The sequence below is a fragment of the Alternaria ethzedia genome (assembly GCF_023757985.1).
Source record: "Alternaria ethzedia strain BMP 0044 chromosome Unknown scaffold_14, whole genome shotgun sequence".
NCBI lineage: Eukaryota > Fungi > Ascomycota > Dothideomycetes > Pleosporales > Pleosporaceae > Alternaria > Alternaria ethzedia.
In genome coordinates, this window is record NW_026056207.1 from 262242 (window position 1) to 276013 (window position 13772).

Here is a 13772-nt window from a genome sequence, read left to right on the forward strand (position 1 = left end):
CCTCCCTCCCCTCCTCAGAAGCCGCCATCCTCCACGTCGCCAAAGCATCAGACGCATCCGGCCCATCCCTTTCCTCCCTCCCCACCATCATCGACAACTCCGTATCCGTTCTTGCATGCGGTAGCGCAGGAACGCCCCCAACCCCACCCCTCCTCTCAAACAAATTCCTCCTCGGATTCGTACGTTCGCTTGTAGTATCAATCCGGAGGTCCCGCATTGAAGGCAATGGGTGATAGGACCAATATGGTGACAGAGCGGGAGCGAATAGTTTTGCTCGACACATGGGGCATGTTGATGATGACTCCAACCATGTCATTAAACAGGATCTGTGGAAGATATGGCGGCATATGTTAATCTTTGTAGCCGGGTCGATGTCTGAATACGCTTCGAGACAGATTGAACAGTTGTCTTCGTGTGCGGTGAGGCAATCTGTGCGGATTTGTTTGAGGCCGAAGTTTGTAAAGGCTGAGCGTGATGAGTAGGGTGCTGTGTTGCGCGCCCGGGGAGAGGTGTTGCTTATTTCGATGTACGGCATGGTTGAGGTTGTGGTTGTGGTGGTGTTTGTGCTTGCGGGGCTTGTATGACTTGTGAAAACAGTGATGTTTGTAGCAGCCGCGGTATTTGTATAGATAGTCCTAGTGGTTCTAGTATAGGTGGTGGTAAAGGTAGTGGTAGTGGTCCTGGTAGTAGTATATGACATGGTAACCTCTCTTGCGGCAGTTCTGGAATTTCAGAAGACAGGGTGCAGTGTATTCCTACAAAAGATAAATCAAGAGAAGAAAGAAACATCCACCCTTTTATTACACCTATTTTGGCACTAGAATGTGCGAGCTCTGTTACAACTGTGGTTCGCCTGACCCAAGAAATGAATACATTGGCGAATCACAAGGGGTCAGATAACAAACGACACCGCCAAAACATGGCTGTCTCAATGGAAGTATGATTAAACTGCATTTGACGACATGGAACTGGCTACCTGAGCTTCTTCGCATGCGCAACCAGACTCTCGATGACTTGCTCAAAGGCATCCTTGTCGCCTAGTGCACTTTCTAATCTCTTCTGCCAATACTCGAACACCTCTTTTGCTCTTTCTTGCAGACCCTTTAGGTGGTCGATGTGCATCTTCAACTCCTCGTCAGTCAAGCCTTGCAGTGCTGCATCTGTTGTCGCGCAAAGCTGCATGGTACTGCTGATGTCCAGTTCGGGTGGTGGTGGCGGTCCTTTGCGTTTCCGCTCTGGTTTTGAACTTGATGAGTCAACTGAAGTGGATGATTCGTTCTCGCGCTTGATGCGTCCCAAGGGACCGCCGTTATTTCGACCGTCTGAGGAGGGGCGCGGTGAGCCGCCGGGTATATGTATTGAAGGGAGGATGAGCTTCTTTTGTTTGGATGCAGGGAGGATCTCGTCAAGGTCGACGGGTACACCTAGGGATACCAAGAACAGCCGCCGTATGCGCGAGCGGACCCAGTCGGGAGGTTGTAGTGGCGGCGGTGCGACTAGTTGTGTCCATAATGAATGACTCCGTTCTGAGAGGAATATGGACCGCGTTTCCTCGGGATTGGTGGATATTGTGGGTATGCCGTCCTGTGCGGGGTACATGTCATCAAGGTATGGCTGTGTTGCTGAGACGATGTCTTCAAGTGATGTGAGTTGGTCAAAGTCTAAGACGGGCTGTAGAAGGAGAGGTTAGTCAGATGTCACCAAGGCAAGCGGACAAGGCAATAATGTATGTGGACTAGAATTGCTGCGACTTACAGGACCTGGCGAGGGGACAGGTACAGGAGGCTGTTCTGGGGGCTTATCAAATGATGTCTCTGCATCGTCCTCGCCTTGCTGAAACCCATCGTCAAAGTCCCCAAAATCATCGTCACCCTCTTCGCCTTCTTCAAAGTCGTCGAAATCGCCAAAACCATCGTCGTCACCGTCGGCGTTGCCAAAGTCGTCGTCTTGCTCGATCGAGGCGTCGGCGTCGGCTTCGGCAAGTGTTTCAGGTGCGGCTTCGGTTGTGCCGTCACTCGGGCTTATTGGGGACCTGTCATGCGAGGTTGGTGACCCTTCTTCCGTCAATGGTACGCAGGAGGCACCAAGGAAATGCCCTACGTACCTGGATTGCTGCTCTGGGAAGGCTCCTCCGGTGCTCTGACAACCACGTCAGGCGTAGCATCGGCCAGACGTTGCTGGTGGGCAAGTGTACCGGGAACATCGCCGTAGCTGGGCTGGTCGGGGTCGATTTTCTCGACAATTGTCTTTGGCACTGGCGTTCCTCCTGGTGTCAGAGGCCTGTCGCTGACGCTGACGCGCGAGGCACTGCGACTTCGTGCGCCTTCTGGGACAATCTCAACCTCGTCGGGGACAGCGTCTTGGGTGCGCATGTTGTATGCGTCTGTTCCGGGAACCTCGCCGTGGGCTGGCTCGTCGTCGACTCGCTCAACTCGTGTGATGGGAATGGGCGAGGTCATGTCCGACCGCGCAGGCTGGCCTTCGGTAGCATCGGAGAAGTGCTCGTCGCTTGAGTCGGCTGTGTGATGTTAGAATGAATACACCGTATTAGCAAGACGACATACCCAGCTCTTTCGCGCCGGGGTCTTCCAGCTCTACGCTCTTGCGGGGTGGTGCTAGCTCGTCCGGCATGTCGAGGCAATTGATGATGCTATACTTGACGGGGTGTGTGTTGTGGGAGAAGTCGTGGAGACCTGGGTCACGGTTATAGAGGCGGAGGAGGAATGATCTGCGAAGGCGACAGGAGACTGCGCCTCGTTGCTTGAGCGTGTCGTCGTTCAGGCACGCTCGATTAGCGGGGACGAGCGGTCTGGACGCTCCAGCAGCGGGAAGGTGGGAACAACAATTCACCGGAGCTAAGCCCTGACCCTTGCACCTGTTTGTCTAACTTTTGGGCGCGACGTCGATGCGCGTGAGGAGAATACACGACTACGCGCAATTCTTTGACCTCGTCCATTAGCGGCCCGACAATTGCATCCCTGGGCGCGACACGACTAGACTTTCGCGCGTTCTCGATATCTCGCCGACCACAACAGCTCCATCGCCCATCAACAACAAACACCAGAGCTCTCCTCCACACCCGCCATCATGAGCGGCTTCACATTCGGCGGCGCTGCCAACAACAGCGGCGGCAGCAACACTCCTCAGAAGTCACTGTTTGGCGCTGCACCCTCCACTGGCAGCGCGACGCCATCTCTCTTCGGCACCGCAAACAACACCTCGAGCACACCAGCTAGCAGCAGCGGCGGCGGCCTCTTTGGCGGTGGTGCAGCTAATCCAGGCGGCTCAGGCGGTCTTTTCGGCGGCGCATCCAACACACCTGCGTCCAAGCCTAGCGGTGGTCTGTTTGGCGGAGGCTCAGCTACACCGGCCCCATCCTCAACACCAGGTTTCGGCGGCGGGTTTGGTTTTGGACAGAAGAAGGAGGGAGATGCGCCAAAACCAGCTGGTGGACTATTCGGTGGAGCTTCAACTGGCGCGGCGCCATCATCTTCCGGCTCTCCATTTGGTGGATTCGGCGGAGCAGGTAGTGAGTAGCTGGGCATATCTGTGACCTTCAACGCGACTGCTGACATGTCGTCTAGGCTCAACACCAACAGCTACGCCAGCAGCAAACAAGACGTCTTTCCTCCCCTCCACCACTCCAGCCGGCGCACCTCCAGGCGGAAGTCTATTCGGCCAGAACAACCAGTCTAGCGGAGGCACATCCTCGCTATTCGGCCAAAAGCCAGCAGCAACCTCTGCGTCTTCCACACCTGGTCTATTCGGCGCTGCATCCGGACAATCTGCCGCGAAGCCTTCAGGCGGCTTCAGCCTGGGAGGAAACACAGGCGCCTCGGGCGATGCAAACAAGCCCGCTGCACCTGCGTCTACTCCCTCGGGTGGCCTATTCGGAGGTGGTCCTTCAGCGCCTGCTTCACAAGACGCGCAGGCTTCCAAACCTGCAGGTGGGCTTTTCGGCGGGCTGGGCAGCAGCACCCCATCTTCGACACCTGCGAAGCCATTGGGAGGATTTAGCTTGGGTACCTCATCCGCTGCGCCAGCTTCTACGCAGCCTACTGCGACCTCGGGCCTGAGTCTGGGTGGAAACAACGCTGCGTCATCCGGTTCTGCGGCACCGAGCCTATTCTCACCTGCGGGAGCTTCCACACCAGCATCTACTGGCGGTGGCTTCAGCTTCCCCAAGCCTGCTGCTCCTGCTAGCACCGCTGCAACAACTGGAGCTACAACCACTGCAACAAGCGGTGCGCCTACGACAACCGCATCGTCAAACTCATCCTTGTTCCCCAGCCTTGGAAGTGGATTGGGAGGCGGAAACACTACATCCGCTGCTCCTGGAGCTGCTACCACCACCACATCTGGAGCCACTCCCAGCTTGTTCAGCAAGCCCGCAGGAAGCGAAGCACCGGCGGCGTCGTCCAACACCACTTCACAGCCAACTCCAGCCCCTGGAGCGACAAGCGGAAACAATGCAGGCCAAAGCGGACTTGCTGCATCAACCGCCGGACCCGCACCATCGGCGCAATCACGCCTGAAGAACAAGTCCATGGACGAGATCATCACCCGCTGGGCCGCCGACCTATCCAAGTACCAGAAGGAATTCCAATCGCAAGCCGAGACAGTCGCATCATGGGATAGGGCGCTCGTCGAGAACTCCGACAAAGTCCGCCAACTGTACTCCAAGACCTTCCAAGCCGAGCGTGACGCCGCCGAGGTCGAGAGGCAGCTAACGATGATGGAGGAGAACCAGCAAGAGCTCGACTCCTACCTCGACCGCTACGAGAAGGAGATTGACAACCTCATGAAGATGCACGGTGTCAGCGGCAAGAACGAGACGCTTCGCGGCCCAGACCAAGAGCGCGAGAGGACGTAAGTAAACCCCTAATCCTACACACCCTCCATGATGAATGACTAACAACCACCCAGCTACAAGCTCGCCGAAAAACTGCAAGACCGCCTCAACGAACTCAACAAAGACCTCACGGAGATGATTGAAGAAATCAACAACACATCGCAGACGCTCAGCAAGACCGGCAAGCCAGACGATCCCCTCACGAAAGTCGTCCGCGTCCTCAACACACAGCTCGCTCAGCTCCAGCTTATCGATTCGGGGGCCTCGCAGCTCCAGGAGAAGATTAACAAGGCGCAGAGGGAGGGCCAGCGTGTTGGTGCTAATGGATGGAATGGACTGGGCAGTGATCCTTCGGCTGATTTTATGAATAGTATGCGTGGCGGGAGGGCGAGCCAGAGGTTTGGTGGTGTGTCATAGGGGGGATGATATGAGGGATGTAGGATAGGATAGCACAGGATAGGATAGTGTTTGTGCTCTTGATGGATGGATGGTAGTATGATTGCATAACAATTCGGCGTTATCAAGGCGTTTGTATTAGCTCCCCGAGCCGCGAAGTAGAAGTACAACAACAACGTCATTATCTCCAAGCCCCCCTATACCTTCTCTCCCTCCCCTTCACCCCCCGCAAACCTCCCCTCCTCCTCCTCACCCTTCCCCCTAACCTCAGCATGCACAACACTCCCCTCCCTCCTTCCCTCCGCCCTCCCCTGCCACCAAACCCCGCCCGCACACCACACCCCCATGCCAATACTAACCGCGATCATAGCCCACATGCCCCTCGTAAAATACGGCGCCATATCTGCCCCGTAGAACAAAATACTCCACCAAGCATTAATCGCATTACTTCCCATATTCATACTCGCTATCACCACCGCGCGCAAACTATCTTCTTCGTACCGCAGCACATCGTTCGCCCACGCGAAGAACGTGGCTTGGCAGGCGTATACGCTGCCCGCCCAGTAGTACATGCCGAAGTGGATGGGTGTGGAGTGTGGAAAGGCGAGGATGAGCGCGGAGGTTATGATGCCGGTGGCTGCGATCCAGTAACCCACTAGATACCTTTTTCCGCCCATGAAATCCGTGAGGGTCGCCCAGAAGAGTGTGGATGCTATACCGACGGCTGGGACGCCGGTTGGATAATTGTTGTTCTGGGCTACGGTGTATGTTTCCGTTGGATGAGACCGCATGTATAACTGCAACAAGGCGTTTGTGCTGAAGGATTCGGTTTCTCCGGCGAGGATCCACAGGATGACGAAGAAATACCAGTACCATGTGCTGAAGCAGTGTTTTAGGAAGGAGAAGGAGATGGGGGTTCGTTCGCTGACTTCGGGGACGCGGGATATCGCGAGGGCCTTTTCGGTGGCGGAGAGGTAGGGGGCGCGGGTGTTGCGGGGGGTGTCTGCAGAGGTAGAGGTACGAAGTCAGTACATGTCTCACATGGATTTCGTACAGCCAGGACTTACCGGGGAAGAGGAGGAAACCGTAGAGGGCTACGGGGAGGGTGATGATGCCGTCGATTACTGAGAACGATGTTAGTACATGTGTATGTAAATGTGTAAATAGATTTGAATACTTACTGAACAGCCACCTCCACCCACTCATCCCCCTCAACCCATCCATACTACTATGAATCCCCGTTTGGATAAACCCGCCTATCATCGTGCCTGCCAGACCCGATGCAGTGAAGATGCCGGATCTTTTCCCTAGCTCTTTTTCTGTGTACCAGGACCCGAGGATGTAGTGGGTTCCTACGAATGTGGAGGATTCGAAGAGCGCTTGGAAAAAGCGGATGGCCATTATGTCTTGCGGCTTTTGCGCGGCGGCTGTTACCATTGTTAGGCCCGCCCATGCTACCTGTGTGGGTTTGTTAGAATACGGTGAGTCTGAAGGGGGTAGAGAGAGAGGTGTACCATGCATGCTGGGAAGAAGTAGCGGGGTTTGATGTAGTAGAGGGCTATGTTGCATGGGACTTGGCCTATGGTGTATCTGAGGATTGTGGCATTAGTAGAGGTTTCTCGTGTCTTTTTTCCCTCATGCTCACTCACCCAACAGTGAAAACGGTGTTGATTTGATTGAGCTGGTTGCCTTTAAAGCTCAACTCTTCCCTCATGCCAGAAACATACGCATTGTTGAGGTTTGTGCGATCAAGATAGTTCAGGAAGTACATGAGACAGCAGAAAGTAAGGATGAAGAAGTCGAGCTTCTGCACCAGCTTGCGCTCGCCTGGCGCATTCTGGTCGCCTCGAAGATAGGCGATGAAGCTGTTGGCCATTTTGGAGATTGCTATCTCAAAGTTGAGATGTTGAAGTGTTGACCTCAGCTGAGCAGAGGTAATGCGCCTCGTCGCTAGAGATATGAGGTTGCGCGACAAAAGACGATTCTATCGCGTCTCCAAACAATCGCCGTTATCAGTTCTGTATGTAGTCTCGAATCTCTTCGGGTGACATTGTCCGTCCATGCATGAAAGGACCGATAGACGCTGGGAACGAGATATGGATGATAGTACGCCACTTATGCCTGACTCGGAACGTTCACAATCAGTAACCCTCACCGACGATCATGACGCCCGTGGTTGGATAGCTGATTGCCGGTATCGGGTGCTTGGGGAGGCGTATCTGAATCTCAACACGGCAGGTATATCCTCTTGGGCAACGGCAGTCTATCTCGGCCGACTGAGCGGCATGTCTGCTAGGAGTTAGTCTGGCTTGGGCGCGTGTAAATGCGGGGAATGGTACTGTCAATGCCTTCGATGGCTTCGGTTCAGGGCCGCCATCACGTATGGACCGCGGCGCAGATGCACCCGAGAGTGGGGAGGATAGGAATACGGAATGGCGAAGGATACTCACGGATATGTTTACAAATTCTCCTTCCAGTTTAATAGATTTTAGTACTACAGTCTCCCAGATCACGGTCGTTTGGCGTTGCAAAAAGTCCTGAAGTATGACATCTGAAGCGAACTGGGAGAAAGTTGCCGCGGGGAAGCGCGCCGCTCTCGCGGAATCCATTCCGACTCAATACCGCATACCCCAGGACAAGTTTCCGTCGGAATCACAACTCGATGTTACGACGTGGCCTAGGGAATCTGGATGGCTTACGAAGTCAGAACTCGCAATCACTGAGAGCACGGCGTCAGATATCCTCGAGAAGATTGCGTCGAAAGCATGGAGCGCCGAAGACGTCACGCTCGCGTTCTGCAAATGCGCCGCAGCGGCGCATCAACTGGTATGGTAGAGTTTTGTAGAGTAGAGTTGAGGCGATCTAATGGGTGTATAGACGAATTGTCTCAGCGACGCCTTCTTCGATGAAGCGGTACAACAAGCCAAAGCCCTTGACGAGCATCTCGAACGAACTGGCAAAACTGTAGGACCGCTCCATGGCCTGCCCATATCGCTCAAAGACAACTTCAACGTAAAGGGGAAAGACAGCACCGTAGGCTTTACCTCGTTAGTGAACCAACCCGCCGAATACGACGCGACGCTGGTGGAGATACTGCGTCAGCTGGGCGCTGTCCAGTATTGCAAGACCAATGTGCCAACAGCCATGATGATCGTACGTACACGCGCATATCTAACAAGCTGGAAACTGACAAGACACAGGCAGAGTCCGTGAACAACACATTCGGCCGCACCGTCAACCCACTCAACCGCAAAGTCACGTCTGGTGGATCCTCAGGCGGAGAATCAGCCCTCATCGCATTTGGAGGAAGTCCCCTGGGCGTCGGAACAGACATCGTAAGTACCACTTCGCACTAGACCTTCAGATCTAACGATACCAGGGCGGCAGCTTGCGTATCCCAGCGGCATGTACCGGTATCTTCACTCTGCGCCCCTCCTTCGGTCGCTTCACCACACAACGATGCAGATCCGGTCTCGCTGGCCAGGAAGCAGTACAATCCGTAAACGGACCCATGGGCAAGACACTTTCGGATATCACCATGTACTCCAAGGCCATCGTCGACGCAGAGTGCTGGAAATTAGACCCAAAGATGCTGCCAATACCGTGGCGATCAGTAGAGCTTCCGAAGAAGCTTAAGATCGCGGTGCTTTACAACGACGGTATTTGTTTGCCTACGCCACCTGTGACACGTGCGCTGAAGGGGGCGGCGGTCAAGCTGAAGAAGGCTGGGCATGAAGTTTTGGCTTGGAATCCGAAGTTGCATGCTAAGGCGATAGAACTTCTGGGGCGCATGTTCGTTGCTGATGGAGGGAAGAGCGTTGAGGCTTTACTCGGCGTAACAGGCGAGCCGTACCGCCCAGAAATGCTCCAGTACAAAGACGCCAAAGAGCTGGGCGTCTATGATATGTGGAAGTTGCATACGGAGAGATCTGAGCTACAGCGGCAATACCTGGAACAGTGGATGGCAATTGAGGGACTCGATGCCATTCTAGGTAGGCAGAGAACTGACTTTCATGAATCATTCTTTTCTAACAATCATTAGCTCCAACAACCCCATACTCAAGCGTAGCGCACGGCGACTTCAAATACGTCGGATATACCGGCGTGTACAACGTGGTTGACTACTCTGCTACGTCGTTTCCTTGCGGAATCTCGGTCGATAAGGCGTTGGATAATTATGCAAGCGACTACAAGGCTCAGAGCGATTACTGTCAGGGTGCTTATGATAGCTGTAAGTGGCACATCTTCTCACAGTTGATAATGACTAATGAATGCCAGATAATCCTGAACTGCTTCATGGCCTGCCGGTTAGTCTACAGTAAGTACTACATGAAGCTTCTTTGTGGTGATGATAATGCTAATCTTTGTAGGCTCGTTGCGCAACGGCTGGAAGAGGAGAAGGTGCTTGCTATGACTGGGACAGTGCTTGAGGCGATACGGTCGTGAGGATATGGCGCACGTAGTATGATATACCTCCAAGATACAAGAAGCTCTGCAATGTCACAACTGCCGTTGCCACGATTTCAGATAACGTGGGTGAGTGTCGTACTTGCTCTCAGAGTGAGCGGGGCCCTTCCTGTGCAGCAAAGGAAAGAGCAAATCGCAGCCCAGTTGCGTCAGACAAGTAAACAGAGCTAGCTCAACCTTCATGTTGTCGCACTCACACGACACCGCGTCCGTACCTTCAAGCCGTCCATCCTTTGTCTCATCGCTACAACGACCAGCTTCTTCTACACCCTCTACCTCCACCGCCCTGCTTGCGCTTACCTGCAAGCAGTCGAAGCTGGTCGTCTCATATTCATTTTGCATCTCACCTTCTAGGCCGACTTCTCACTCCAACCCTCTAGCAACTCGGTCGGCAAACTTCATATGAGCGCGTAGACTATCGTCTCTAGTGTTCACACGTGTTCGCCGTCTCAGACAGACCAGTGTAATTGATCGCTCACTTAACAACATGACTGAGCCTGAGAACAATGCCTCGAAGGCGTCGAGCGCTCCCCCAAAGACGACGAAGGCGCCGGAACGCAAGAAGCTTGGAACACGAACGACATCGGACAGACTTCCCTGGCTCAGCAACAAAACTTCACAGGCCGTGGCTGCAACGTTCACGGATGGTCAGAACAGCACGACTGTGGAAAGCCCATGCAGCTCGCCTGTAGATGGTCACGAAAGCCCTAAGCCGTCTCCATCACCAAGCACGCGACCTAGCGGCAAGGTGACTGTCGCGACTGGGATTCAGCCCATTATCACGACCAGACCGATGCCACGAAGGAAGTCATCAGTACTAGCAGGTGAACGTCGGGTTCCATCAACAGCTACCAGTAGCCCATCCCCAGTGACGAGACATCGACAAGCCCAAACGCGTCGTTTCTCATTGGCGACTAATACAGTAACGCCGTTAAGGTCGGCGCATCGAACATCCATATCGCAGTCACATGAACCACAAAAGAGGCTTTCTGTCGTAAATATCAAACAAGACGTTGACGAGTCAGGGGTCAACCATGTGCACGATGCTCGCCCTCGCGCTGACAGCCTCGCGCCGGTCCCGAATCATCTTCAACAGTCCAGCACGTCAGATTGCACTAGCACACCCCCGGCAGTCATCTCTAGAGTCACAATGTCTCCCACGCAACCGGCACCAGCCCGCGTTACCTTCGAGCGGGCGGCAAAACGAAAGATTAGCAACGCAGTAGAAGACTTGGAAGACATGGTACAGGAAGCTGCCGCGGTTGCAGAGGTTGCCGATGATCGGGGCCAAATGGAAGAATTGTACACGATTATCGAGGGGGCGAGAGACGCCGTACACGACGCTACCGCCGAGCCCGAATATCTCATGACAACTGCTCTTCCTCTGAAGGTGTCTGAGTCTTCAAGCTCGCCTTCTCGCACTCACAACATACTCCCGGTTGTCGTTGATCGGACTGTTCTGGATGATATCGCCCCCGACGTCCGTCTGCATGCTGACCTACCAAGAGCTTCGGTGTCTTACGACTGGGCCTACTCGAATCAGAATGCGCGAAAAGAAAGCAGTTCTTCTACGTCGTCATGTTCGTCCAGTGACCGCAAAAGCGAACGAGACCACCTTCATGCCGATCTGCTTCTACCCAAGCTCGTTCAGCCAGCTCCGAGAGAACATGTGGATTTTGTCCTCCGTCCTGTGGGCCGTGATGAGTCTCGTGGTCGCTCTCGCCGACGCCACCACGGTGATTCCACACGACACCGACATCGACGCCACCAAAGCCCAAAGCTTGTGTGTCGACCCAAGCCCCGGCCCGAACCAAGAGATTCAGGCTTCGGTGAAACCGAGTGCTCATCCGACGAGGATGATGTACCATCGAAACCATATGGCGGCGAACTCACCGTGCGGGAACAGGCACACCATCATACGTTTAGTCTTCATCGACATCACCGTAGACAGCCAATTGCGAGAAACTGGTCTACGGGCAAGAAGCGTCTAACCGCCAGTATTGCATGCATCAACACAGCTCTGCTTGGCATCATCGTCGGTATCTACGCTGGTGAGGTACCTCGTATCCAGTACTCTCTCGCAGACGAACGCCATATCGTGATCATAGGCAATGCAGTACTCTACGCTGGACTTGCCATCTCGACCTTCTTCGCTTGGACACTACCTCTCCTGCACGGACGCAAGCCCTACATTCTCGCTTCTCTAGCGATCGCCTTGCCACTTCAGTTCCCTCAAGCTATTGTTGTAAGCGGCTACCACAACAAGGAGGCAAAGTATCGTGTCGGCCTTCTGCTATCGCGCGGTGTATCTGGTTTCGTCCTCGGCTTCGCAAACGTCAATTACATCACTGTACTGCTTGACCTCTTTGGGGCTTCGCTACAGTCCAAGAATCCGCACCAAGAGTTCGTTGTCGCGAATGATGTCCGCCGCCATGGTGGGGGTATGGGTATGTGGCTAGGTATCTGGTCATGTTGTTGGATTGCTTCCATTGCCGTCGGCTTTCAGATTGGCGCTGCGATCATCGACCGTCTATCGCCGCAGTGGGGATTCTACATTATCGTCGTGATTCTGGCTTTTGCCTTGGTCCTCAACATCACGACTTCGGAAACGCGACGCGCACCCTTTCGGAAGTCTATAACTGAGGTGTACGACAGAGACGAGAACTATATTACCAGGCGCGTGAGTCGGGGTGAGGTAAAGTTACATATCGAGACTGAGGGACCGAAGTATTGGTTTGAAGAAGTGTGGGCGGGTATCAAGCTCATGACAATGATGCTCTGCCAACCTGGCTTCCTCGTCCTGGCACTCTACCTTGGATGGATCTACGCACAGGTAGTACTTGTGATAGTCCTTCTCGGTGCTCTGTTGTCGCGAGACTACCGATGGAAACCAACAAAGGTGGGCGCAGGCGTTATATCGATAGCTATTGGCGCCTTCCTTGCCATCCCCTTGACGAAAGCCGGCATCTTCTCTCGTGAGCGGAAAAGTGCATTTCGCACCGACTCCATGACCTTCCAGAAGCAAGTGACCTGGTCGAGCCATCTTGTCCGCCGCGCCATCTTCACGCTCACGCTTCCGCTGATGGGCATGGCGTACACTGTCTCGTCGGCTAGGTGCCCTCAACCATGGCTTGTACCGATCATCTTCGCTGGCGCTGTGGGATTCCTCAGTATCCTCGCCATAGCCGAGTGCCATGGCCTGATGATGGAGACGTTCGATACATGTGACTTGCAACCTGGAGTCAACACGCGACATCGCTTGCAAAGCATGGCTGTCCAAGATCGCAGGCGAAGGACAAACTACACCTCCTTTCCACGTGTTACTGCTGGTATATTTGCTAGCCAGATCATCGCTTTCGTCCTCGCCGCTGTCGCAACCATGGTGGGCGGCAACATGACGCGAAGTCTTGGCGCACAAAAGTCCACGGGTGCTACGGCGGGCATTCTCTTTGGCATCACTGTGCTTCTGATCCTTGTTCTCTGTCGCTTCAAGTCCGTACAAGTTATACCCAACCACACATTCGGAACCCGTCGCGACACGGCAGCCTGGCAGGAGTTCAAGGACCTAGAAAAGGTCGGCCGGGGCAGTGATTGGAAAGCTGTCGTTATTGGGAATCCCAGTGGTAAGATGAGAAGGATGAGTATGCTTGAGTTGGGCGCGTTGAGTCGCTGGACTGAGATCAGAAAGTTAAACTTTCTGATCAAAGGTGAGATGTTGGGACAGCCCAAGGAGAAGAAGCGGAGTTTCGATGGTAGTTGGTGATGGTGTTGTGAGGAGATTGTTTACTACTGGAGAAGTGTTGAATAACCTGGAGATGAATATGACAGTCAAGCACGTATTTTTCATGATACAACTACAAATCTCTCATGAAAGTGACCTCATGGTGACTAGCATGGGATTGTTGAGGTTGTAATGGCAACATGGTTGATCCCCTGAGCCGGCAAGCGGCGACGACGCACGGACTCCGCTGAAAAACCAAGCGTCACTGCCGAGCTCCATCCACCCTCACGAGACGAGCAGACGACCGGCGACACCCCATCTCCCCTCAGTCAATTC

General features: G+C 54.1%; 5 protein-coding genes across 5 annotated transcripts; 3 read left to right on the plus strand and 2 right to left on the minus strand.

The window, feature by feature from the left end:
* Window positions 1-972: 972 nt before the first annotated feature.
* J4E87_006230 (uncharacterized protein) lies at window positions 973-2631 on the minus strand (the record flags this gene model as incomplete). The annotated part of the gene is made up of 4 exons (XM_049377835.1): window positions 973-1671; window positions 1756-2054; window positions 2105-2518; window positions 2565-2631. 4 exons carry the CDS (start codon window positions 2629-2631, stop codon window positions 973-975), a joined length of 1479 nt encoding a protein of 492 aa, XP_049232402.1.
* Window positions 2632-3087: 456 nt separating this feature from the next.
* On the plus strand, window positions 3088-5269 carry J4E87_006231 (uncharacterized protein; the record flags this gene model as incomplete). Its single annotated transcript, XM_049377836.1, has 3 exons — window positions 3088-3529; window positions 3585-4869; window positions 4927-5269. The coding sequence occupies 3 exons, from the start codon at window positions 3088-3090 to the stop codon at window positions 5267-5269; spliced, it is 2070 nt and encodes a 689-aa protein (XP_049232403.1).
* Window positions 5270-5445: 176 nt separating this feature from the next.
* Window positions 5446-7124, minus strand: J4E87_006232 (uncharacterized protein; the record flags this gene model as incomplete). The annotated part of the gene is made up of 5 exons (XM_049377837.1): window positions 5446-6251; window positions 6316-6372; window positions 6430-6706; window positions 6763-6838; window positions 6898-7124. 5 exons carry the CDS (start codon window positions 7122-7124, stop codon window positions 5446-5448), a joined length of 1443 nt encoding a protein of 480 aa, XP_049232404.1.
* A 668-nt stretch (window positions 7125-7792) lies between these two features.
* On the plus strand, window positions 7793-9694 carry J4E87_006233 (uncharacterized protein; the record flags this gene model as incomplete). Its single annotated transcript, XM_049377838.1, has 7 exons — window positions 7793-8074; window positions 8126-8401; window positions 8449-8583; window positions 8628-9240; window positions 9291-9479; window positions 9527-9566; window positions 9619-9694. 7 exons carry the CDS (start codon window positions 7793-7795, stop codon window positions 9692-9694), a joined length of 1611 nt encoding a protein of 536 aa, XP_049232405.1.
* Window positions 9695-10865: 1171 nt separating this feature from the next.
* J4E87_006234 (uncharacterized protein) lies at window positions 10866-13478 on the plus strand (the record flags this gene model as incomplete). Its single annotated transcript, XM_049377839.1, has 1 exon — window positions 10866-13478. One exon carries the CDS (start codon window positions 10866-10868, stop codon window positions 13476-13478), a length of 2613 nt encoding a protein of 870 aa, XP_049232406.1.
* Window positions 13479-13772: the final 294 nt, after the last annotated feature.